The 26,022-nt window shown below is 42.2% G+C and overlaps 3 protein-coding genes across 5 annotated transcripts in view; 2 read left to right on the top strand and 1 right to left on the bottom strand.

Moving 5' to 3' along the window:
• The first annotated feature begins 226 nt into the window (after positions 1-226).
• Positions 227-5,412, top strand: C18H15orf40 (chromosome 18 C15orf40 homolog). Its single transcript, XM_069560401.1, has 4 exons — positions 227-363; positions 1,666-1,792; positions 3,870-3,997; positions 5,298-5,412. The coding sequence occupies exons 1-4, from the start codon at positions 250-252 to the stop codon at positions 5,391-5,393; spliced, it is 465 nt and encodes a 154-aa protein (XP_069416502.1). The 5' UTR covers positions 227-249; the 3' UTR covers positions 5,394-5,412.
• An 11,665-nt stretch (positions 5,413-17,077) lies between these two features.
• Positions 17,078-22,960, bottom strand: RAMAC (RNA guanine-7 methyltransferase activating subunit). Of its 2 annotated transcripts, XM_069560403.1 has the most exons (5): positions 22,312-22,412; positions 21,556-21,604; positions 20,279-20,301; positions 18,607-18,785; positions 17,078-17,901 (listed from the first exon to the last, which is right to left on the bottom strand). In XM_069560403.1, the coding sequence occupies exons 4-5, from the start codon at positions 18,774-18,776 to the stop codon at positions 17,715-17,717; spliced, it is 357 nt and encodes a 118-aa protein (XP_069416504.1). In that variant the 5' UTR covers positions 18,777-18,785; positions 20,279-20,301; positions 21,556-21,604; positions 22,312-22,412; the 3' UTR covers positions 17,078-17,714. The 2 variants fall into 2 exon arrangements, with proteins under 2 accessions (XP_069416504.1, XP_069416503.1); XM_069560402.1 differs by lacking the exon at positions 20,279-20,301 and having other exon boundaries at positions 22,312-22,960.
• Positions 22,419-26,022, top strand: part of HOMER2 (homer scaffold protein 2) — a 128,555-nt gene continuing 124,951 nt past the window's right edge. Inside the window, exon 1 of one of the 2 annotated variants that reach the window (XM_069560398.1) lies at positions 22,419-23,108. The gene's annotated coding sequence lies outside the window, so the exon portion shown is untranslated. The remainder of the gene's footprint in view (positions 23,109-26,022) is intronic. The other variant, XM_069560400.1, reaches the window with a different exon arrangement.

The raw sequence follows: 26,022 nt of genomic DNA, 5'->3' as shown, positions 1-26,022 counted from the left end.
TATTCTTGCCTAGAAAACTGCGTGGACTGTGGAGCCTGGCGGGCTACAGTCCGTGGGTTCTCGGAAGAGTCGAGCACAACTTAATGAAGTGTTATGCAGCAGTTCTTCAGGTCTTTCCAGGAAGAAGGAGTCTTGCTCCCGCCAGCCGGAAGGCGTCGCTCTCGTGCCCGAGCGGAGGCTCAGGCCAACGGGGCCGCTCCGCGCTGCTGCGTGCGCACGCGCAAAGGGCTCTTCCGGCGCCTGCCCGGGATGCGGCTGTTAGGCTACGGGTTGAGGCTGCTCGAAGCTGGGTCTGGTTCTCGGCCTGTCACCCGGCTCCCTTTGGGCGCCGACATGCCTAAGAAAGGTGGTGCGACGAACAAGGCCAGTGGCAATTCCCGTGGCCGCGGGAGGGTGGGCCGCAGGAATGCTGGTTGAGGAGCGCGGGAGAGAAGCGGGACACGCGGGTGGGTAGAAGCTCCGCTAACCTCTTGTTGTCCCCGAGTCCCAGGCCTCCTTCTCCCACCCAACTCGGCTGCGCCGCCGGCCACCCGGAGAGGTCGAGCACCTGGGCCGGCGTCGCGCGTGCCTCTCCCCGAACCGTGACTGCCGCCCCTCCGGCCTCGCTCCCGCACTCCCAGGCTCGCGCTTCGTGTCCCGGCAGCGCGGTGTGGCCTGTACTCTTCCCTGGGAGGCTCTCGCCAGCGTTCAGTCCCCTTCCCATCCTCGACTGTCTTCCCACCCCTCCGTTGGGAACCCACCGCTTCCTATTTCCCTCCCACTGTCTCTGCAGGGCCGACTCCGGTTGGTTCCTAAGACTCGGCTCTAAATTTGCTTCCTGCTGGGAGCTTCTCCGGCGTCCCGAGGCCGAGCTGCCTGCCTCCTCCTTTGCTGCGCGGTGATGCCCCGTGGGTGTGTGTGGTCGGCGCTCCTAGCATAGTGTACCAGTCCACAGTCCGGGCTCCTTGAGGACAAGAGCCATGTGTCTTTTATTCATCTTTACTCATCCTTTGCCTCCACACCCGCGTGGTGCGCAGTTTATGTTTGTTGAGTGGAAAGTTCCTAGTACAGCTTCTGACACATCAGCTTCCAGGTTGGCTCAGCGGCGACGAGTTCCCCTGCCAGTGCAGGAGACATAGCTGCGATTCGGGAAGATCCCCTGGAGGAGGAAGTGGCAACCCACTCCAGTATTCTAGTCTGGGAAATCCTATTAACAGAGGAGCCTGGCGGGCTACGGTCCATGGGGTCGGAAAGAGTCCGACACAACTTCGCGGCTAAATAACAATAAGTCCTTTAAATACCAGTGTTGTTCCTTTTTTCTCCACCCTTCCCCCCATATAAACACTTCCAGCCGTGGTTGTTCACAAACGTTTAACTTGTGCTGCTTGAAATACAAAGATAAATAATAGTCGCTGCCCCTGAGGAATGGGAAATGCAAAGGAACCGGCTCTAAGGTTTACCAAGGCAGGAACAAAACAGGGGTTGATCGGGAGCCTTTGTGGAAGAATCGATTTGAGCCGTGAAAGATGTTGGAAGACTATTCTAGATGACCGGAAATCCCTGGACGTGACTCATCAGCCTAATTTGCCTTGGTTACGGGTGAAAAGGAATCCCGGAAGGATCAAATGCGTGGGAAAGTGTTTTGTAAACTGTGAAGCTGTAGTGTGGTTGTTCTTGTCGTTTTAGGGTAAAAACCAGAGCAAGGAACCAGAGAGACCACTCCCTCCCTTAGGTCCTGTGACGGTTGATCCTAAAGGCGGTGTCAGCATAGCCATCCATGCCAAACCTGGTTCCAAACAAAATGCTGTGACAGGTATACTTGGACCCTGGGGTAGGGATCTTGTATGAAGGACTCAGTTGTCCCCTGCTCCATCCTTCTTTTGCCTTAGTTTGCTGAAAATTTATCCTGTATGGTCAAGTGTATTTTTCACGCCTGCAGTTAGAGGCTCCTCCATTTTTAAACTCTGAATTCTAATTTAAAGGTATAACCTAGTGCTTAAAACTGAATACGTATATCATATTTAAAGCATACCAAGTTAGATGAAAAACCACTAAACACTGTCCTTTTTTATATTTTTTAGCCAATATTGTGGTGATCAGTTCAAAATACAAATATTGAGTCATTATGTTGTACACCTGTTCTATGTCAATCATACCTCAATTTTTAAAAAGGTAGTTTAGAAAGAACTTACACAGAAATGTTTGTAGCCTAGATGATTCTTAGTTTGTCCTATTCCAAAAGTAGAAATGTTCAGAGAAAGATGTTTCGGTTGTTTTTTAATGATCATTGGTCCAAGGAGGGAGAGAACCTGATGATCGGCACCTGTGTGAGCTTATTTTCAGTCCAAAATATTTCTGGGCCCAGTTCTTTCATCTGTCAGATGAGATAGTTGGCCTGTTAGAAGCTTTTAAGCTATTCCATGGACCCCCAAAATTGCCTCAGGGTTCTCTGTGGTGGGCACAGGTGAGGGAGGCAGAGAGGACTCCTGAGGAACTGTTGACATTTGCTTTAAATGTTGGAATTTCAGGGGAAATTGAGTGGAGGTGGGGGATTCTGATTGGGAAAAGTTTGAAAAGCATTGATCTGAGTATTCTTGATGGTCTTTGTCACCCACTAAAGCTCTGTATTCTAACTTTTAAAATATTTTGAAAACAAGACCTCAGAATTGGGGTGCTGGGCCTGGTTTGTGCTTATGGCCATGTTAGCGTAGCTGTGTGTTGGCTATCCCCTCCTTAGCCAGCATTTTCTAAGTAGTTGCTGTGGACACTGTCTCTACATACTGCTGGAATACCATGTTTCATCAGATACAATTGGCCATCAACTGTAAGGTACACACGGTACTTTATGTACCAGTAAGACAGACAAAATCCACATCAACTAAACGTTTTCTTTCCCATCTGTTGTAAGATAACACCTGGATCTCAAAGATACTAAAATGTGAAAAACTGCATCATAAAATCAGTGACAGGATAGGAGAAGGGTTGTTCTACTGTCTCATTCCCATGGACTGTGGCCACGTTTACTCGGGCGAGATGATTGAGCGTGGAAATGCCCGGGGAACCCCAAATGTCGGACTAGCTCAAGCTCATTTGCAAACTGCTTTGAATATATACTCCTCTCAGAAATGACATGGAGGACTGCAGGCAGGTTGCTCTTTATGAAGGCTGTATTGATGAGGAAGCCTGAAGCACTTCAGAAAGCAGTGTTCATTGTCCTGGATTTCAAAGCATGAATTCAAATTTATTTTTGAATCACAACATCACTTTCTAGCCATGTGACCTTGAACACATTACTTCTCAATTCCAGTTTCCTCATTTGTAAAATGGAGATGATAAACTATAGCAATAAAGTTGTTATTTGTAAAGCCCTTAAAATATGTTTGTGTGCCCTTAAACTTGGTGTAAGTGCTATGTAGCCGTTAACTAAATAAATACATTTTAAAAACATCAGAGAGGCATTTCACTGAGGTGAACCTAATGCAGTGCTTCCACTTCCCTAATGAGGAAGCTCTGAATAGGCCTGTACAGTCCGTGAGCTAACTCATTCACTCACTTCTCAGTGACTGCTGGGCTAAAGCCCAGCTCCCCTGACTCCCTGCCTGGGGCTCTTCCTATCAGACCAGGTGCAGTTTCCAGCTCCTAATTCCAGATTATTGCCCAGGATTCTGTGGGCCCACCTTGGTCAGCAGGTAAAAACCAATTTTCTTCTCTGGGTTTCTATAATGGTAGTGGCATGTTTATGTTCCCTTAACTGTGATGAGCTTCATCATTCTTCATTCAGCAGTTATTCACTGAATCCCTACTATATGCCAGACAAATGCAAACGCTTTTACAAGATATCCCCACTTCATGAAGAAAAGGAACTTTATGAGGATCTGTTCTCATTCCAGACGTGACAGCCGAGGCTGTGAGTGTAGCCATTGCAGCGCCTCCAACAGAGGGAGAGGCTAACGCGGAGCTGTGTCGCTATCTTTCCAAAGTCTTAGAACTCAGGAAGAGTGATGTGGTTTTGGATAAGGTAGGCCTCTCTCTCTGTCAACACCTTTGAGTACTACATCAGTCATTACTTTAAAACACCAATTTTTTTATTTTCAAAATAATTGAAAAACCAGTTGTTTTTAACTCTTATATACATTTAATCACCAAAAATCTATAATTCTTCCTAGTCCCCTTCCTCCCAAATGCCTTAGTCCTTCTGAGTTCATGCCTGTACCTGCTCTTTCAGATTAAACTTGCTTGTCTCTTCCCTCAGCTCATCACCTTAGTAGAAATGTCTAAAATGGTTCTTGTTTGTAATCTCCATTAGTGAGTCCATCAAACACATCTGGTCCAGCATGTCCTCACTTACTGGGAGACACTCATTAAAGAGATGGCTCATATGAAGTCATTAATATTTCTGCACTAGAAGGGTCTGCACTAGAGGTGGTGGGAAAAATCACCTAGCAATGATTTCTAAAACACAGGTTCCTGGGGATTACCCCAGACTTACTCAAATAGAATCTGCAGGAGTAAGACCCGCCCAAGCTTTATTTCTTACAACTCTGCTTGTTTTCCAGTGCTATATTCTGTAGCTCCCACCCAGGATCCAGTGGGCACTGAGTCATTGATTAGTAGGCTGCCCCTAAGTATCCATATGATCAGGCCATGCCCCTCCACATCTGCCACAGCAGGTCGTTTCCGACTTTTTGCCAGTGCGCACGCTCTGACATCTGCCTAAAAGCCCTCCCCATGCTTCCACCTGTGCAGCTTCTACCCATTTAGATAAATACCTGCTCAGAATTTACTTTCTTTAAAGGATGTTTCTAAACAAATCCTTATAGTTGTCTTAATCGGTTGTGAGATCATAGCTCTTGGATACGTGGTCACTTTTTGTTTGGAATTTTTCAGAAATGTGTAACAGTATAGAAAATAGCAGTCCTATATTTAGAATTATTTTTAATCAAAGTTTATATTAAATTGCAATATTTGTTTTGGTAATTTAAACAAAAGTATTACTTGAAAACAGAATATTGTATGTCCAGATTCCATACTCATTTTGAAAATGCCTATTTTTTACTACAGAAATTGATGTATGAAGGTAAAACCTCTGGGGAATTGTAAAAAAAAAGAAAGGAAAAAAGTACTGAATCGGAATCTGTTTTTGGATAGACCAGAAATGGCTAGGAAAAAGCAGCACTAAGCTACCAGGAAAACTAGCCCACCTGTGACAGCCCCACAAGGACACGGTGGCGTATCCTCAGCAACTGAAGTCTGCTGTCACTAATAGCATTAGAAAGTTTAGTGTGCTGTCCTGACACCAGTTTTTCCTTTTGGTCCAGGGTGGTAAATCTCGTGAAAAAGTGGTGAAGCTTTTGGCCTCCACACCTCCAGAAGAGATCTTGGAGAAATTGAAAAAGCAAGTTGAAAAGAAATAAAAGCAAGAAACGAAAAGTACGTCCTTGAGAAAATTTTTTTTATTGCTAATGATGGAGAGACTGTTAAAATACACTTAAATGCATAGAATGTGTAAATATATTTAATAAGAACAGGACTCAAAAAAGAAGTATGAAGATTAAAAGTACTGGACATGGAACTTAGGTTCTCAAATTCCTGATCCCAAACAGCTCGGGACATGTTACTCTGTTTTCACAGAATTACAGAGTACAGAACTGGAAAGGATATTTAGGATGACCTGATTTAGCCCCTTTCATTTTGTGATGAGGCTTCTGACTTCAGAAGTTGAGAGTATTCAGGATCACTTGGTGCAAGCTGGCAACTGGAACTTAGATCCTTTGGCTTCTAGCTGAATGCAGTTTATCCTGGTTGTAAATTAAAATGGTAATATTTCCATAGCAATTACTGGAATTCTGGGGACTGCCTTCTAATCCAGTTTAAAAGTGACAGAGGAAACCTGTCACACTGCTTCATAGTGTCACTTTATATTTTAAAATGCTTATGTAAATGGCTTCCCTGGTATCTTAGCTGGTCAAGAATCCACCTACAATGCAGGAGACCCTGGTTTGATTCCTGGGTCAGGAAGATCCACTGGAGAAGGGATAGGCTACCCACTCCAGTATTCTTGGGCTTCCCTGGTGGCTCAGCTGGTAAAGAAGCTGCCTGCAATGCAGGAGACCTGGGTTCAATCCCTGGGTTGGGAAGATACCCTGGAGAAGGGAACAGGTACCCACTCCAGTACTCTTGCCTGGAAAATCCCATGGACGGAGGAGCCTGGTAGGCTGCAGTCCATGGGGTCGCTAAGAGTCAGACACGACTGAGCAACTTCACTTTGACTTTTCCCTTTCATGCATTAGAGAAGGAAATGGCAACCCACTCCAGTGTTCTTGCCTGAAGAATCCCAGGGATGGGGGAGCCTGGTTGGCTGCTGTCTCTGGGATCGCACAGAGTCGGACACAACTGAAGCAACTTAGCAGTAGTAGCAGCAGCAGCAACCCACTCCAATATTCCGGTCTAGAGAATTCCATGGACTGTGTAGTCCATGGGGTCACAAAGAGTCAAACACTTTTGAGCAACTTTCACTTTTATGTAAATGCAACATTTTTTTGTCTTTTAAAAATTCTGTTGAGCATTTTGTTAAAAAGTAAGAACAATCAAGACTTGCAATTTAGAGAGTTCCCTGGCAGTCCAGTGGTTAGGACTCAGCACTTTCACTGCCACGGCCCAGGCTCAATCCCTGGTCAGGAAACTCAGATCTCATGAACAGAACACTACCAAGCAAAAAAAAAAAAAAAAGATTTGTAATTTCACGTTAATTTTCCTCTTGGATGGTAACTCAAGTCATCAAATCTGTTGTCCTTATGAATCTCCTAAGATCTTCAAAAGAAGACAGAAGATCTGGAAACTATTTTCAATACTTGTGAAAGCCTGTCCTGTCAGAAGTCATATCTATATTGAGGCTTCAAAAACTAATAATAAATATCTTGTTTTTAAATATTCAATACAAACTATAGTAATTAAGGTAATCTAGATAAGTACTAAATTTGCTGATGGAAGAGTTGATTTGCAATTGTCTGCTTTGTCTAAATCCACTAAAAGGACCAATAATAAAAATGATGGATGGTGAAAGAACTGGGAGCCACTCGTCCAGTACAACTTATTTTGTTGAGAGGAACCAAGGACAGTCAGTGCGGTGGCTCATCCGAAATCAGAGTAAAGGACAGAGCGCAGGTTGCACTCAGCTGCCTTCTCTCATGCCGTCTGCCCCCAGATGTGCTCTGCTTTACGTGGTCTTGGCTTCAGAATCCTTTCTGTTCTTTTTCAACACTATTTTGGTGTGTGCACTACAGGCATATTTTTACTTGTGGTCTTTACATGAATCCTTGTTTGTTAGGGTGCTTTCCCTGATAAGTAATAGAAACCTAACTCATCGGGCTTAAGCAATTAAGGGATTTATTAGCTCATATACCTGAAAAGTCTCAGAGGCAGGGTTTACTTAGGGGTTGGTTTGACTCATCAGCAGTTCAGTGATGTCATAAAGGACCCACCTACTTTCCTTCCTGACTTACTTCAGCAGTGCCAGCTTTCCCCTCAGGCCCACTTCCTTCTTGGAGGCAAAAAGGCAGCAGTTTCGAGCTTCTTATCTACCTATCACCCCCTCCAGTAGGAAAAGAAATACCAAAGCTCTTATGAGAGGCCCTTTTTCCTTGTATCTCAGCCCAGATCAGGTCACACAGTTTCTAAACCAGCCCCTATTGTCAGGGAATGCCAGGTTGTAACGCAAGGTACCTAAACCAGTGACTAATGAGGAGAGTTACTCTCACTGTTTTACACTAATCAAGGTCCATCCTAGAGCTGGAGATGGGCTCAGCCTAAACAGAAACAGAGAAGAAAGCAGAGAAGGGGAAGTACTTGAATACAAATTAGGAAAAGTTACAGAAATAGGAGTCTGGATAGGAGTAACAGGTATCCACCACAATCATCTATTTAAATAGCCATATTTTAACATAAACGTTTTTGCCTAGTCACTTTTTTTTTGAGAAACGCACAGTATCTTTTGAAAAAAGAACATCCAGTCATCAAAAGCGATTGCCAGAGGTAGGAACTGGTTCAGGAGCTGTGTTTGGGGACATGATTTCCCTTTCTTCCTCAGCGAACAAGGTTGCCTTTAGCAGTCTGTGCTCTCCTGACCTGCACAGGGCTGTTCCCCATTAATAACAATCACAGCTAAGGCCTGGGCACCTTGATCTGATGTGAAAGTGTAGTTAATGTAGCTTTCTTCAGCTGGATCCTGTTCTTCCTCCAAGAACGTTAAGACAGGCCCAGTGACCTAGGACAAGGATACAAAACCCCCAACCCCTATAACGTGTCAGATAATATGATTATAGCTCTGCCTTCCCCCCATTAAATTTAAGTGACTGCTGTGTTTCTTGTCCTGTCTGTTGTCCTGAGGGTCCAGCCTTTCAGGCAGCCCATGAACAAGGTCTGAAAGATACTTTTCCAACTCTGGTGATAATATCATGGTGGTGGTCTAGCAGTGCATATGTAATCTATCATCTGCACTTTAATACGTGTAATTACTCTTGCAAAAATGATTTAATTAAGAATAGTAAATTAATAACTTGGGTGCCTGTTGCTTGCCAGACACTGCTAGGTGCTTTGTCTACACTACACTGACCAAATTGGAGGCAGAAACAGGGAGCTTGAACTCCCGATGGCCGTGAGCTCCTCCTCACCTTTACAGTGCTTAAAATTCCAAACAGCTAAAGACTCACTAAAGAGCCTCTTGATGAAAGTGAAAGAGGAGAGTGAAAAAGTTGGCTTAAAGCTCAACATTCAGAAAACAAAGATCATGGCATCTGGTCCCATCACTTCATGGGAAATAGATGGGGAAACAGTGGCTAACTTTATTTTGGGGGGCTCCAAGATCACTGCAGATCGTGATTGCAGCCATGAAATTAAATGATGCTTACTCGTTGGAAGGAAAATGATGACCAACCTAGACAGCATATTAAAAAGCAGAGACATTACTTTGTCAACAAAGGTCTGTCTAGGCAAGGCTATGGTTTTTCCAGTGGTCATGTATGGATGTGAGAGTTGGACTATAAAGCGGGCTGAGCGCCGAGGAATTGATGCTTTTGAACTGTGGTGTTGGGAAGACTCTTGAGAGTCCCTTGGACTGCAAGAAGATCCAGCCAGTCCATCCTCAGGGAAATCGGTCCTGGGTGTTCATTGGAAGGACTGATATTAAAGCTGAAACTCCAGTATTTTGGCCACCTGATGCGAAGAGCTGACTCATTTGAAAAGACCCTAATGTTGGGAAAGATTGAAGGCAGGAGGAGATGGGGATGACAGAGGATAAGATGGCTGGATGGCATCACCGACTCAATGGACGTGAGTTTGGGTAAACTCCAGGAGTTGGTGATGGACAAGGAGGCCTGGCGTGCTGCGGTCCATGGGTCGCAAAGAGTTGGACATGACTGAGCGAATGAACTGAACTGAACTGAACTGAACTGAAAGACTCACTTTAGGAGGCAGTACTTTTCTGGGCTTCAGGCTGCCAGCATCCCCCTCTTACAGATTCTGGACATTCAGTTAGGTAGTTCCTTAACCATAAGGTAGAATCAAAATGTTAGAACCCATCATGGGCCCCCACTTCAGTCTTTCTTAATGCCTGCGACTAGAGACAAAGTTTATAAGGCTAGATTTTCAGTTTACATCCAAGAGGTGGCGCCATAACGCAACAGCAGAAACCCACACACAGTTTAAAGAAAGGAATGGATTCTCAATTCCTTCTGAAATGAGTACTCTTTAAGAATCTCTTTCTGTTGTGCCCGACTACCAATATCAGAATCTTTGGTCCTTCTTGTCTGGTCTCCTCAGAGACGTTCCTTAGATTTAATCCCCTCTCATTCTGGGTTTAGCACAGACCAGAGTGTGGCATTAACCAGAGCCGACTGAGTACTCGAGAGTGTGGGTCAGCACTATGGTGGAGCCAGCAAGGTCCCAAGTGCCTCCCTTAACTTCGAAGCTTTCAGATATCCCATCTAATCACTGTCTTTGAAAACAGAATTGGGCTGGACAACTAACAAGGAATTAAAAGGATGCCAGTTTATTAACTGGAGTGAAGAACACACCTGCCAAATAGACTGTGTAGTGGGATCCTCTAGTGAGTACCTTCTGTCCCTCTGGGAAATCTCTTCAGAGCCTTAGGTTTCCCCAGACATACCTGAGGAATTGAAGCACTGTGGAGAATAAGGGAGCAAGTCAAGTCCACAGAACCCCAAGCCTTTAGTCCGATTCTAGAACTGTGGTGCCAGGACAGTTGCTGCTGGTCACGTGTGGGTCTTGAGCACCTGGAATGTGGCTAATCAAATCTAAAAAGCATCACAGAAATATAGGTCCTATTGGGAACAACACAACAGAAGAGGCTGAAAATATGACATGGAGTTTAGAGGGCAGGATAAAAGTGAGCAAAGAAAGGAAGATGACAGATCCAGAAGTCAGACACAGGAAAACCAACACACAGCAGGAGAAGGGAGCCGAAGAAATGGAACAAAGGCTTGAAGATAAAAGCAAAATATTGGAGAAATAAGATAATTTTACAGAACGAAGGTGTCCCAGGTGAAATACTGACAGTGATCAGCAATGAAACACAACCCAGTAAAGCTCTCTGAAGGTAAAAAAGCCTGTGGCCATCTAGATAAAAAGTTGAAGTCACAAGGAAGAGAGAAAACATGCCTGCAAACTCACATGTTGCTGATGGGAATGTAAATTTCTACAGTTCTTTAGGAAATGCAGCATTTATTAAAATGAAATAATACAGGTTTTTTAACCCAATAGTTCTATTTTTGAGACCACCCCAACAGAACATATAAAAGCATCAGAGGATATATGGACAAAAGCAACATGGCATAGTTAGTAGAGGCAAAAAAGGAAACCGAAGTGTCTACCTATTGGAGAATGGTCATATAATCAATGGTATATCCATACCATACCATGTCATATTATTAAAATTAAGTCATTAATCTTTATGGCTACTTACCTGGAGTGATGGTTGTTATAATCTGTTGTATGAACAAAGAATAATACACACATGTGTGGATTAATATATATATATATATAAAACCTCAGTTTAATAAAGGAAAAACACATATACCAAATTTATTTATTTATTTATTATTTTTTTATATATACCAAATTTATATGGGCCTGGTAAAAGAGACAGAAGCATTCAGAACAGGGCAGAATCACTGGTTAGGTGCAGATTATTCATTTGTCTAGTTTTACTTTTTACAGTATTATTTTGTATACATGCAAAACATATTAGTGAAGGAAACTTTAAAAAGAGAAACACAAACACGAAAAAAAGCTGTGGACTTTAACAGAGCAGTTTTATTTACCTCTTTCAGACAAAGAGGCTGGAGATCCTTTAGTGAGTTAAAAGGACAGTATAAAAAAACCATGAGATCATCATCACATTGTCCCCTGAAGGCATCTCAGGAGAAGTCACTGAAACCCGGAGAAAACCTAACTGGTAATTAATACATGGGACTCTCCATACCCGCTGGGGCCAAGAGTGAAAACAACTGAATTGGCCCATGAGTACACAGAGACTGGAGATCTGTGAGCTGCACTTTCTGTACTCACATTGGCCCAGAGTTGCCCACTCTACTTCTGGAGGCACAAACCTGATGCTGACTGGGCACTGAGTCTGTGCCCCACCCATTGATGTTTACTTTGCACAAATGCTTTCACTTAATCCTTCAAGGGGATGATCAAATCACTTAAGAGCAATTTTGATGAGGAACAGCTTGTCCTCATTAACCCCCTCCCATGCCATCCCATAAATCTTAAAATCTGAGGGGCGTTATCCACAGCTCATCCCATTTTCCAGTCTGACAGCACTGATAATGAACTACTCAAATAAGCATGTGTCTCACACATGCAGGCCTCAGCAGCGTTACCAGCTGCTGAGGTCACTTCCTCTTCAACCCTGGTATATTCTCCACAGACAGCAGTCCAACTGACTGAGACCCATGCAGCCAGCATGGCCCTCCCCTGCCATCTCCACAGCTCATGGGATCTCTGCTACCATCCCAATTTTCCCCAAGAGCTGGTCCCAGCAAAGGTGTCAGACTAGAAGGCTACCTTACAGCTGAATGGTATAGTCTACTACTTGAATCTAGTTGCTGCTGCTGCTAAGTCGCTTTAGTCATGTCCAACTCTGTACGACCCCATAGACAGCAGCCCACCAGGCTCCCCCATCCCTGGGATTCTCCAGGCAAGAACAGGTCCCAAAATAATTTGATGTAGCAAGACCCAGGAAAATATGTTTAGCTATTACAGCATGTCAAACCGAATAGGTCTGAATTCTTAAGTATTAATCTGAAAATTAATATCATTAATTTCTACAGATGTCAAGAATATTTATCACTGTTGGTCTTCATTCTGAGTTCAAAACTGGAAAAATTTTTAAAGCATATCTAAGTTTATAAATCTTCACAGAGGAAACATTCTCTGAGTGACCTATATAATCAGATTTTTCACACAGAATTAACCAAAGCCTAATGTATTTCAAAGTTCCCATTTATATGTATTATTTATCAAATATATGTATTTAATATGTATTTTATTGGGCTCCAAAATCACTGCAGATGTTGACTGTAGCCATGAAATTAAAAGATACTTGCTCCTTGGGAGAAAAGCTATGACAAACCTAGAGAGCGTTTTAAAAAGCAGACACATTACTTTGCAGACAAAGGTCCGTCTTGTCAAAGCTCTGGTTTTTCCAGTAGTCATGTATGGATGTGAGAGTTGGAGAGTTGGACCATAAAGAAAGCTGAGTGCTGAAGAATTGATGCTTTTGAACTATTGTGCTGCAGAAGACTCTTGACAGTCCCTTCTACTGCAAGGAGATCAAACCAGTCAATCCTAAAGGAAATCAGTCCTGAATATTCATTGGAAGGACTGATGCTGAAGCCCCAATACTTTGGCCACCTGATGCAAAGAACTGACTCCTTAGAAAAGACCCTGATGCTGAGAAAGATTAAAGGCAGGAGGAGAAGGGGACAGTAGAGGATGAGATGGTTGGATGGCATCACCAAGCTGATGGACATGAGTGAGCAAGCTCCAGGAGTGGGTGATAGACAGGGAAGCCTGGCATGCAGCAGTCCATGGGGTTACAAAGAGTCAGACACAACTGAGCGACTGAACTGATATCAAATAAGCTTCTTTGGTTAAAACACAGGACAGTGAAAGAAAAAACCCAAAGAAAAATTTCAGTGAATTTATATATATATTTATATATATGTATATTATATATAAATATATATAATACATCAATTTATCTAACATTACCAGTCAGTGCTTTAACACATAGCATTTCCAGCTAACTGAAGTTCTCTAACAAGCCACCTCAAACTGGGACTATTTATTTCCTAACAAGAACAAAATTCCCTTTCACTACAAACAGTAGTGCTAATTAAAAGAAGTCAAAGGTCCAGAGCATAGATTTCCATACATAGCGAAATCTGTGTTTAAGTTGACTGAATCAAACAGAAGACACAGTCTAGGGAAATTTTTAAGGTGTTAAAAAACTATTGAGAAACAAAGTGTAGTGCTTTCAATAGAGTTCAAAATTAGTGATATCAGTAATCTTCAGGGTAAAAGATCATTTCCTTCCTTTTTGGGATTCTAAACTTAAAACTGACATTTCATTACCCTTAACTGTCATAAAGTTTTATATTTCCTTTGGGGGATAAAATTAAAAGGGAACATTACATCCTTGTCTGTTGAGCATTATGTTATAAGGAATGCAGCTTTGGAAACCAAAACTATGCTGTGAATCTTACTGGCTTCTTCGTATATGGTTTCAAGAACCTAAAAACTATTCTTAGAGCAGTAACCCAAGGTTACTATACTCTCTGCTGTGCTTAGTTGCTCAGTCATGTCTGACTCTTTGCAACCTCATGGACTATAGCCTGCCAGGCTTCTCTGTCCATGGGATTTCCTAGGCAAGAATACTGGAATGGGTTACCATTTCCTCCTCTAGGGCAAATCCTTCTAGCACTCAAGGAAAAAAAAAAATTTTTTTTCCTGTCTTTAATCTCTAGTAAACTGATCTCAAAAGGATACTAATTTGATGTGTTCCATAATCAACATTGTCAAGCCAGTGTCAATTTCCAAACAGCAAATGCCAGTAATTTTGGTTCAACTTTGATATAAACTTGTCTTTCTTCTTTTTGGCCACACCATGGGATCTCAGTTCCCTAACCAGGGACTGCACCCAAGCCATTTACCTAGTCCTAACCACTGGATTGCCAGGGAATTCCTCTCTGTCTTCCATATTTGAAGCGTTTATTTTCTGAAGGATACGTTTTGTTCTTTTGCTAATCTGTATAGTAATACACCTAAGGAAACAATCACATTATCTTTAGTTCTCAATCTGCCTACCTCATTTGGGATTCCCTCATTGTTTAGTTAGTAAAGAATCCACCTATAATGCAGGAGACCTGGGTTCAATTCCTGGGTGGGAAAGAACCCCTGGAGAAGGAAATGGCAACATACTCCAGTATTCCTGCCTGGAGAATCCCATGAACAGAGAAGCCTGGTGGGCTACAGTCCACAGGGTTGCAAGAGTTGGACATGACTGAGCGACGAAACCACTACCACATCCTTTATATCAATACTATGCTTTCAGTTCAGTTCAGTCGCTCGGGCGTGTCTGACTCTTTGTGACCCCATGAATCGCAGCACGCCAGGCCTCCCTGTCCATCACCAACTCCCGGAGTTCACTCAGACTCACGTCCATCGAGTCAGTGATGCCATCCAGCCATCTCATCCTCTGTTGTCCCCTTCTCCTCCTGCCCCCAATCCCTCCCAGCATCAGGGTCCTTTCCAATGAGTCAACTCTTTGCATGAGGTGGCCAAAGTACTGGAGTTTCAGCTTCAGCATCAGTCCTTCCAAAGAAATCCCAGGGCTGATCTCCTTTAGAATGGACTGGTTGGATCTCCTTGCAGTCCAAGGGACTCTCAAGAGTCTTCTCCAACACCACAGTTCAAAAGCATCAATTCTTCAGCGCTCAGCTTTCTTCACAGTCCAACTCACATCCATACATGACCACTGGAAAAACCATAGCCTTGACTAGACAGACCTTTGTTGGCAAAGTAATGTCTCTGCTTTTTAATATGCTATCTAGGTTGGTCATAACTTTCCTTCCAAGGAGTAAGCATCTTTTAATTTCATGCTTTAGTTTATCAAATCCTTTCCTCTCACTGATTTAATGCAGCACTAATTATATACAGCTGAGGTTTTAATGGTCACAGGCTTTCATTTCCATTCTCAAGCTCTTACATGTCTGGTCACTTGTTTTTATGATAACCCTGTGAGAATGACAAGCGTATCACCTTGCTATCCCCATTTTTGCAAGTGAACAAATACTTTTCTCAAGGTCAGATACCTTGTAAGACAAACTTGGAGCCAAGATTCCTTATGCTTAGTCTATATGCTATTACAAGAGACTACCTATTTGAGATGAATTTCACTTGACACATTTTTTTTTCTTCTCCACTTTTCAATGATCCTTAAGTTGCTTTGATGTTCTTTTCTGTCTCTCCCACATGAAGCAGAAACCATGTCTTTTTATTTTTTCCTGATTTTAAATATACAGGGAGCAGTCTGATGTAACTGCTAATTACACACACACACACACACACAAAAACCACCACCACATAAATTACCCATGCTGAATGCAGAAATAACCCATGTTAAAAGGAGGACTCATCATATTTCCAAGAAGAGTTGATACTCAGGCCATATATGCCCTATTGTATCAGTGTGAAAATATTTAAGTACTGTTGGAAAACACTTTTCTTCCAAGCTTTCTGAGAGGCACCCTCCATGGTCCCTTGGATCCAGAGATCTAACTAGTGTCAATAGCTGGCACAGTAGACAGCCTCCAGGACCCTGCTCCAGAGGTGTGGCCCAACAGGTCAGCAGCTGTGCTTTATCAATTGACAGGTATTTTTAATGAAAAAAATGAAACCCATCTGCTTTTGGGGTTCCCTGGTGGCTCAGATGGTAAAGAATCTGCCTGCAATGTGGGAGACCCAGGTTTGATCCCTGGGTCAGGAAGATCCCCTGGAGAAGGGAATGGCTACCCACTCCAGGATTCTTGCCTGGAGAATTCCTTGGATGGAGGCAGCTGGCAGATTGTGACCCATGGGGTCACAGAGTTGGACACAACTGAGTGACTAACACAACTGAGTGACTAACACTTCCACACTTCACTTTCATACCTGCTTTCAGAAAGGATCCTGGGCTATAGCCAAGGCATTCTTAACTCTCTAGGCCAAGTCCTACCTTAGTATACCACCACTGGCTTGTTTCCTACTGATGTAATTAAGAGGGCTATGGGGAAAACCCTTCTTATTGTTAACATTTTATTTATAGCTGAGTGTGAGTACTTGGTTTATCAAATCCTTTCTAATAAAAGTTACCTGAAAGGATGGCTTTGCAGGAAGGGGGTGTAGCGGAGAGAGTTAGATCCAGAGCATACAGGAGAAGCAGTATCTAGAGATGTCAACCTCTAAGCAGAGTGCTAAGAAAGAAGGCAGCAGAAGGCAGATTCAGGAAGTTCCCTTTTAATATCTTTGACCTATCATGAAACCTGTGCTCTTAATATTACTCTTAAACCAAATGAACTTTTTTCAAGAGATATGAGGACAGAGCAGTAAAGCTCATCTCACTGTATTAATGAATGGACTAACTACCAAAATTTGAAGGAGAATACTTACAAGTATTTTATTTAAATAAAACTATTATAATGGCCATTAACATGATGGGAAATATGGTGCTCATTCTGAAAGAAAGTTTCAGCATCACTGGATTTCCAGAAGAGGAGGCAGCAAAAAAATCTCACCTCCAGCACATCTGGAGGTGAAATAACATTGTAAACTCAACCTACATTAAGTACCATAAAAGTAAATAATAGTCAAAATACAGCATTATTTACATATAACTGAGAAGAAAGGGAACATTACAGAGTTAAACTTTTGCATGTAATGTTTATGTTAGCAAAAGCCTTAGTGTTTGTGTGAAATGACTTGTGTGCCTTAACCCCACCAACCACTAGATTAAGTAAGACACTGAAACTGAGACTGATTCCTTCCTGATTTTACAGCTTTATTCTTGATATCCCTCTAAAGAGAGACCAAAATGATTGTGAAAATGACTCATACCTGTAGAGTAATTACAAAGTTCCACATTCACATAACAACAAAAGCCAAATGAAATATACTACAATTGTTTTACCTTTCAATTACTACTGTGACAATACATCATCAGTAGGCATAGTGGTGCATTTAGGAGCTGATGTACTCCCTGTGTAAATTTTAGGAATGCGCACATCCGAGTGTAGGGATACTTCCTCATCTTACAAATTAAAAGCAAGCATTTTCTACATAAAATTTTTATTTCTGTGTAAAACAAAGACAACTCCTGAAGGTCTAACAAGGAAAATTAGATATGACATTCAAAGCACTATTAAGTCATGAAACAAAGACGAATCTGAGGTAGAAGTCAAGCAATATAACCCACAACCTTTTTAGGGGAGTATTTATTTCCAGCAACCATCATGTCTCTCCAGTAAGATCTAATTTTTTTAAATTCCCAAGTTCCAAAAAATTAATAATCCATTTTCTACAATCAGATGTAAAACTATGACCAACAAAAGATACAATGTAAACTTTTGTCATGTTAACAGAGTAAATAATTTTACTAAAAGTTGCTGACACTTCTATCAGTAGTAGCCATAAGGAGGCCTTTGGTTGTAACCATAGTGTCCATATTGATGGGGGTAGTAAGGTTCTTGTCTGTGCTGCGGGTAATTGTTACCCCAGGATCGTCCATGCCATTGATTGGATCGATTGTCACTTGGCCACCCCCGTCTGCTATCCCTACCTCTAAACTGTCTGTTATCTTGCAACCTACAACAACAAAACAGAAATATTTTTATACTTTCCTTAAAAACATATGAGAAATCTAGCCTGGTGCATTTCATTTCTCAATCTAATACTCAGTAAACAAAATAGTAAAAACCAGTTTTCTTTATAGAGTGTTACTGCACCAGGTATTCAAAACTTTCCTAAAATCCAGATCCAGTATTATACTGGATAGACTTTGCAGAGAAGAGGTAAACTAAGGCTGCAAACTCAAAACAACAGGATGGTTCTGAAGCAAACTAAACCTATTCAGTTGTTCAAAAGCAGTATGGTAATATTCCTTTTATCTATTTTGAGGTATTAAATGGAAGTAATTTCCATTGTATAAACTTCTTTCTAAATGGAAACCAAAACAATACCTTCTTTATGGAATTTAATGTAAACGTTTTGTAGAAGACCCTAGGTTTTTAAAGCATATTTGCAAAGAAGATATTAGTCCAGAGAAAGAATATTAAAAAAAACCTTTAAAATACACATACACACAACTGCATAGCAAGGGGAGAAAAATATGGTGCTGACAAAATAATAAAGCAAATATTTATCAGGCACTTAAGCAGTTACTAGGCACTCAGTATAGCACACTGAACAAAAACACTGATGGCTGCCCTCACGGGCCTTGGGGGCTAGATGATTCGAGCTGTCCTCTCCCAGATCAGCCATCTGCATTTACTCTTCTGAAGTAATACATACCGATTGCCTCTATTTCTCAGGCCACCACCAGCTCTGCTATTCCATTCCTCAACGATCGGAGGAGACTCGGGAGGGCGTTTTAAGTATTCTTGGTATTCTTTGTCATCTTCTGTGAATCTACTGGCAAACATCTCTTCAAAATTTGGAACAGCTTCAGAAGTGTCAGTCATTCTGAAATTCTGTACAGGTTTTTAATATGTTTCTATTAGAATTTTTTTTTTTTTAAGTAACACTATCTTTACCAGATAATAGGAAGTAAACACTTTTAGGGAGAGTATGTGTAAAGCCCTTGTGTACCTTTAAACCTAAGACAGGCTAGATTCAATTCAGTGTTTCTTCATTACTATAATAGAGGCACTATGCTAACTAGGAGCCTGGGATACAAAGATGAAAAATATATCATGAACCTTGCCCACAAAGAGCTCTCAGTCTGGTAGAATAGACAGTTGTCGTATAAATATAAAGGGAGGAGCAGCAAATGTCAAGAAATTAAACTCTAAAAGTGGGCAAGAGTAAAATAGTGAAATTCTTTATATTTAATGTAAACAACTCTGCTTTTTCAGAGGCAAAGGGGTGGTTTAAGTAGGGAAGTCTCAAGAACAAATTTACCATTTAGAAGGATCACTTTTCTATTAATAACACAGTAGAGAACAGATTAGTGAGTTTAAGGGCAGATTACTGCAATAATGTGACATGCTGAGGATTTAATCTGAGGCACAGACTGTGAAAATAGTTTTAAAAGAATTCCAAGAGGAATCAGTAGTAGATGTTATGAAGAGAGGGGATAAAGGATAAAGGAAGAGAGGGGATAAAGGATAACTCCTAGGTTTCTGGCCAAATAATTGGTCAGGTTATGGTATCACAGGAACTAGAAAGTGAAGGTAGGTGAAGATCCACACTGAGGTAAGTTAGTTATGATATGTATATCCACATGAAGAGTCAGTTCACAGTTTAAATTTCTGGGACGGAGAACTGGGCAGACAACAAATGCAATGGGAGACATCAATTTTGCTGGTGGATAATGCTGTGAGAAAGAATGAGACTCCTCAGGAAGGCTATGGAAAAAGAAAGAGTAACAAAAAACAATCCTAGAGAACATCATCATATAAAGATGATAAAGAAGGGATAAGAGGAGAACCCCAAGAGATTATCATAGAAGGCAAGAGATTAAAGAGTGAAAGGTCATCAGTGTTGAATAGTAACTGGAAAGAACCAAGAAGAAAAAATTAATTTTATTTAGCCATTAGGAGCTGATTAGAGTAGCAGGGATTAAAGCAGGACTACAATTAATTAAGAAGTAATTGGAAAGTAAGGAAATAGAAATCTATACCAATTAGTCTATACTAAGCTTTCAAGAGGCCTGGCTGGAGACACACACAAAGGGTAGTAGCTAAGGGCTTACTGGAAGATTATCTCTTTTTTTCCCCAGACTAAAACACCTGATGGTTGGTGATAGGAAAATAAAAGAAGAGCCAACAAAGAAAGAAAAAGACTGAAAATACAGTGAAGTGAAGTTGCTCAGTCGTGTCCACTCTTTGCGACCCCATGGACTGTAGCCTGCCAGGCTCCTCGGTCCATGGGATTTTCCAGGCAAGAATACTGGAGTGGGTTGCCATTTCCTTCTCCAGGGAATTGAACCCGGGTCTCCCGCATTGTAGGCAGATGCTTTTACCCCCTGAGCCACCAGGGAAGTCTCTGGAAAGACAAATAAAAAGGCCTTTAAACATACAGCTATTAAAGTCAAGGGTAATTACTATAGAATGGTATCTATTTTCTTTTTTTCTCTAATACATTCTTATTCTAGGTGTTCTGACACATGAAAAGAAGTACTATAAATATTATCTAACAGCTATGAAAACAGAAGTTTTTTTCAGCTGAGTTTTCCAGGGCAATTATGGATTCACATTTGAAGCAGTATTTAACTAAATTTTCAGAGAGCCCCCTACCTCTGAGAAAAGATTTGACTTAGGCTGCAGAAGACCTAATCCTTGAGGAACCAAGGAAGAAAGAGTTCACTTCTTATCTTCAACCAAGATCTGGAAGCCAGCCAGCCCTGGAAGTATTTTGGAGGTAGCCCCCCGATAGCTCAGCTGGTAGAGTCCACCTGCAATGCAGGAGACCCTGGTTTGATTCCTGGGTCAGGAAGATCCCTTGGAGAAGGGAAAGACTACCCACTCCCAATATTCTAGCCTGGAGAATTCCATGGACTGTATAGTCCATGGGGTTGCAAAGAGTCAGACAGGACTGAGCGACTTTCACTTTCACTTCACCCAATGTCCAGTCCTTCCTTGATGCAGTCCCATCCCCTACCTTTCCTAACCTAAACCCTATCTTTCTATTCGTTGCCTCAAGACGTTTTATGATGTGGGGCATATGTGACACCATGTTAAAACTTTAAAACCAAATCTCTCTTATTTGACATCCTAGAATTATTTTTCTTCCTGTATCAATTCAGTTTATAATAAAAAGCTTTTGTCAGATGTGATATTAGAAGACAGCTTTTTCATTAGTTTGTCTTTCCTCCAAACTCCTCAAAACTCATGCGAATATTTATAATACTACTGTCGTCCCAATGAAATTACACAAAGATTATTATTTGAATTAAAGAAACAGTATCTAGATGTTTTAACTTCTTATATGTCTTATTAAATACCAGTGTGTCTGAGATTGACAAACAGCTGTCAAATTCTCAAATCCAAGGTATAGTTGAAGATAGATTCAGCAAATTAAAACCGTGCCTCAATTTCTATAGGAATTACTGGAGTCACCAGAAAGATGACCCATACCTAACCATAGGGATGATAAAAATCATAAGGCAAGGCAAATGTGCTACTGTACTATGTTCTCCCAGGATCCCCCTCTCACAAATAAGCAAATGTTTATCATCTTTATCATTACTGGTGAGGATGAAACTTAAATAGGATTTTAATTGATCCATGCTTTACTCACCTCAGGGATTTGAGGCGACTGTTCTGTTTAATGTTTAGACTGTGTAGATCTGTGGGAAGAAAAACAATAAACGACTCCCTTGAAAGAAACTCTCAAAAGGTGTGTGCCGCGGGGACGGGAACCGTAAGGGTCTTAATTAAGTGGTAGGATTAAAAGACTTCCGGCGCTAATTTGAAAGAGGAAATTGGAGCTGAAAGTGCTACCAAAGAGCTAGAAGATGCTACAAGACTTGTCCTCTGGGCCTTCAAAATCAGTCCGAGCGTGAATAATAACAAAGGACGTTCTTTTCTGTTAAAAACAAACACAACAACAAACAAGGTAGGTGTGTACTCGAGGACGGCTAGTTTTTAGGCCCTAAATAAAACCACACGGAACTTTCGCTGTGCGTCACTAACCTCGGAAAGGACTACCCAGAACGGGCAGTCATGCCCTGAGAGATGAACCCAGAGAATTAACCGACGAAGACACCGACTGAGAACCGCTGCGTTTCTCAGTTCTCTCTCGGAGCTTTGACTGTTGGGCTCCTTCTAAAACACCTCGGCCCCAGGCGCGAGGGAAATTAGAGGCCGTGAGGGGGAAGCGGCTTCTGGTTTCTCCAAAAAGTCGGGTCCCAGAACTGCAGAGCCCGAGGACACCTCGCCGGCCACTCACTTCTGCCTGCCCGCCCGACTCCCTCCTCCCCGCGACCCGAACGGACTCCTGCGCCCAGGACTGTGTCTATCCCGCTCAGGGCTCCGGATGCGCAGGGAAACCTACCTCCGGCCCAGGGCGCTGGCACAGTACCTCTCTGTACACTCCTTCAGCTCTCCCAGGTAACAGAGCCACTTCGGCCAGAATCCGACCGCCTCCTGACTTCCGCTTCCGGCGCGCTGAGGCCGAGGCTGGCCTGTGAAGTCTCGCGGGATCTCCAGCTCTCCGTGTGCATTTTCCCCAGTTTTCTCAATGCCGATGGCTCGCGCGGGGCTCTGCGAGAGTAGTTGCTGCTGCTGCTGCTGCTAAGTCGCTTCAGTCGTGTCCGGCTCTGTGCGACCACATAGACGGCACCCCACCAGGCTCCCCCGTCCCTGGGATTCTCCAGGCAAGAACACTGGAGTGGGTTGCTATTTCCTTCTCCAATGCATGAAAGGGAAAAGTCAAAGTGAAGTCGCTCAGTCGTGTCCGACTCTTCGCGACCCCATGGACTGCAGCCTACCAGGCTCCTCCGTCCATGGGATTTTCCAGGCAAGAGTACTGGAGTGGGGTGCCATTGCCTTCTCCGGCGAGAGCAGTTAGGTCGGGCTAAAAGTGTTGATGCTTTCCGTGCGCTTCCAACCGGCCTAGTGACTGGCCGGAAGAGACGCATCGCTCTATTTTGAGCCCTCTTGATTTGGAGCCGGCGACGGCTAGGGACGAAAGTTCTGGAACTTCTCAGCTGAGAAGGGCGGGAAAAGCTGCTTTCGGCCGCCTGCGCCGAGTCTGCGTGAGGAACTTGAGGCGATTGCCGGCCGAGTAGGCGCGAGGGGATCCCTTCAGCGATACTACACCCTTCACTCCTGCTCGGGCGAACCTCAGTAGTAAGATTTCTCTAGTCCGTTCTGTACCTGTTTTTGCCGAAACACTGCCCCGCTCTGCCCCAGCTTAAGTCGTCAGTACCCAGCTCCCTTCAGGAGGCTTGTCCGTTTCTTCTGGAATGTTCGTAGGTGTATAAACGCTGACTATTCCGCAGAGTATTTTGGCCTCCTTCCTCCCGAATTGCTTTCCAGAGTGGCTCCCTCATTTCGTTAATACTCTCATGAAGTTTCCAGCTTGGAAACATCAGTGTTTCTATTTGATGCCGTTTCTGTTTTCCCTATTGATACTGACCCGCGTTTTTGGCCTTTCTCAAGCAATAGAAATTGACTAGTGACAAGAAATTCAGGGGAGGCTCTGTAGAGGCTCATGTCTATATCTTGGGATGTTGACATTCTGTCCTTTAATTAAAGCTGAATGAAATAATAGCTCCATCTAGAAATAAGTTTTCCTTCTACTGAATGTTCATTATGCTTTGGAAACCATTCTTAATCTGTTCATTCAGTACCGGTTTCTCAGTTGGAACTTCCGTTTATGTACAGGTCTTTTCTCCCTACTAGACCGTAATCATCCATTTCTGCATCCTGAGTGTGTAACGTAGTGCTTTGTATAAAATAAGCACTCAGTGTGTGTGGAATGAATGATGAACTGTGAATGCTCCAATCTACGTTTTAGAGACATTATCCTAGCTCAAGTGTGAAAGATAGTATGGATGAGAAGATAGGATAGTCTTGGTGTTGGGTAATAAAGGTGAGAGCAAAAAGACCAAGATTACAATAATTGATTGGAATAGTAGCCAAGTGGATGATGGGAGAAAAGGATCAGGAGGAATCAGAAAAGACTCCAATTCTTTAAGTCTTAGAAATTGTAACTGAGAAGGGATGTGCATAGCATGTGTCGGTTTTAAAACAAAGATGAGCTCAGAGCTCAAAAAAGATTTTTAAAATTTGAGATAGTAGTGAAATATTCAGAAGAAAAATCTTAGGGGGTTTTTAGAAATACAGGACTAAAGCTGATGAAAGAGAAGTTGTACCTAAATAGGTAAATGTGTGAGTCATCCATGAAGAAACAACAGTTGAAAACATCAGTGTATATGATCTTTCTGAAGGAGAAAGTATTTATAGAGAAAAGCAGAAGGCCAAAACGTACAGCTCAGGAAATAAGCCATATTTAGGAAGGGGAAATAGGAAACAATAAACTTGAAGGGGAAATTGGAATAAAGATGGGTAGCAATGTAACAGTTGAAAAACTCAGGCAAATGCTTGCTTGGTTGGTATCAGCAGTCAGAGACGATATTTGGGAAATCAGTTTTTGAGTCCAGCTTTCTGATTTCTTTGTGACTTTATTATAGTGTTATTTCTAGGTAATGAGAATTTACGTATAAAAGAGTATATTTATTTTCTTTAAATTCCAAAACTGCACTTAGGAGCTCCTAGGCTTCAGAGAGTTTCTGTGAAAAACTGGGGATGCCAGCCAGTTTTCAAATGAAACTATCTATGCACATAATATTTTCTCATATTCTGATATCTTGTCAGTTACTATAGTTCATTTTCTGGCATCACTGAGACATAATCTATTGTGTGAAAGGGAATTTTCCAGTTAACTGACAGTCTTTAAGCACCAAAACTTGTTAACTGGAACTACTTTTCTAGAAATATATGTAAAATGTAGTACTTACTTCTGTACCATAACCAGAGTAAGTGGGCCATAATTTAATCTTTGCTTGGCAATTAAGGATAATTGTTACAGCATCAACTGCTTGCCCAGTGGCTCAGTGGTTAAAGAATCCACCTACCAGTGCAAGAGGTAAGAGTTCAATCCCTGAGTCATGAAAGATCCTATGTAGAAGGAAATAGCAACCCATTCCAGTATTCTTTCCTAGAAAATCCCAGTGGCCAGAGAAGCCTGACTACAGTCCATGGGGTCACAGAGTCAGCCACGACTTAACGACTAAATAACAACAGTAATAACAATTCTATTCTGCTGGGTAATAATGTGTTTGGGGCCTGTTAATACCTGTGGAAAAAATTACCTTTTATTAGTTGACTTTGCTGTTTCTGTTATTACTGTTGTAGCTCAGTGTTTTATCTTCTCATAGCTTTATAGATTGACCTAATTTGAAGCCTCACTTTGACCCAGAGATCTAGAGGCAAACACGCTAGCAGAAGTCCCAGGGGGAATTATAGCAGCAAAGAGTTTTCTGAGGCTGTGAGTGAATTTAAGACAATAATCATTTTTAAAATCATTAAACTGGAGCTGAAGAGGCAATATAATTTATTCAAAGGAACAGCCAGTAAGTGGCAGAACAGGATTTGGAGCAAGTCTGTGATACTTAAGAAGGCCTTGCTTTTTCTCAGTGAAACAGTTTTCTCCTTTTCATTCCCTGCTGTACAAGTCTTGAGCCACATTAAACAACTTTGCTGCTGCAGCACAACCCGAACTCTTCCTCTCCACAGTTGATGTAGAGCTCCAGAAAACAGGGACTCCTGCAACCTCCCCACCAAAAAGTGAGCTCCACATGGTACCTGTTTCCTCACATTGCTTCCCTTAAAAACAAAAAATCTCTTGAAGTTGTATTTCATAAGCAAAACCAAAGTCAAATGGCTTGTCCCTGGCTTAAAGGAAGACCGGGCCCTTGAACTTCTAGTATCATCCTTGGAGAGATAGTGCTCATCAGGTAGTAAATTGTCTGAACAGAAAGATATTCAAAAGATGCTGGGCAGCCCAGAAATGTGACATTTATCCACTTTAGCTTAATCACACTTTGCCTTGTATTATGGTTCATTATATATATAAAATCACAGTATTGAAGTGGTGAAAGGATCATCTGGTTGAATGCTTTTTTTTTTTTTTTCCCTCTACTAAAGACCCCCAAGAGATTAAATAACTTCTCCAAGGTCACAGAATTGATCAATGACA

The sequence above is a fragment of the Ovis canadensis genome, chromosome 18, assembly GCF_042477335.2.
Source record: "Ovis canadensis isolate MfBH-ARS-UI-01 breed Bighorn chromosome 18, ARS-UI_OviCan_v2, whole genome shotgun sequence".
Classification (NCBI taxonomy): domain Eukaryota; kingdom Metazoa; phylum Chordata; class Mammalia; order Artiodactyla; family Bovidae; genus Ovis; species Ovis canadensis.
This window is presented reverse-complemented; position numbering and strand designations above follow the sequence as displayed.

What these genes read in the sequence shown, in the direction of transcription:
- RAMAC (XM_069560402.1), bottom strand. Translation starts at nt 18,776, where the DNA reads ATGACTGACACTTCTGAAGCTGTTCCAAATTTTGAAGAGATGTTTGCC. An exon ending in CTGAGAAATAGAGGCAATCG is followed by an intron (nt 17,902 to 18,606) that starts GTATGTATTACT and finishes TTGTTGTTGTAG; the next exon opens with GTTGCAAGATAACAGACAGT.
- C18H15orf40 (XM_069560401.1), top strand. Translation starts at nt 250, where the DNA reads ATGCGGCTGTTAGGCTACGGGTTGAGGCTGCTCGAAGCTGGGTCTGGT. An exon ending in AAGGTGGTGCGACGAACAAG is followed by an intron (nt 364 to 1,665) that starts GCCAGTGGCAAT and finishes TTGTCGTTTTAG; the next exon opens with GGTAAAAACCAGAGCAAGGA. An exon ending in GTGATGTGGTTTTGGATAAG is followed by an intron (nt 3,998 to 5,297) that starts GTAGGCCTCTCT and finishes CTTTTGGTCCAG; the next exon opens with GGTGGTAAATCTCGTGAAAA.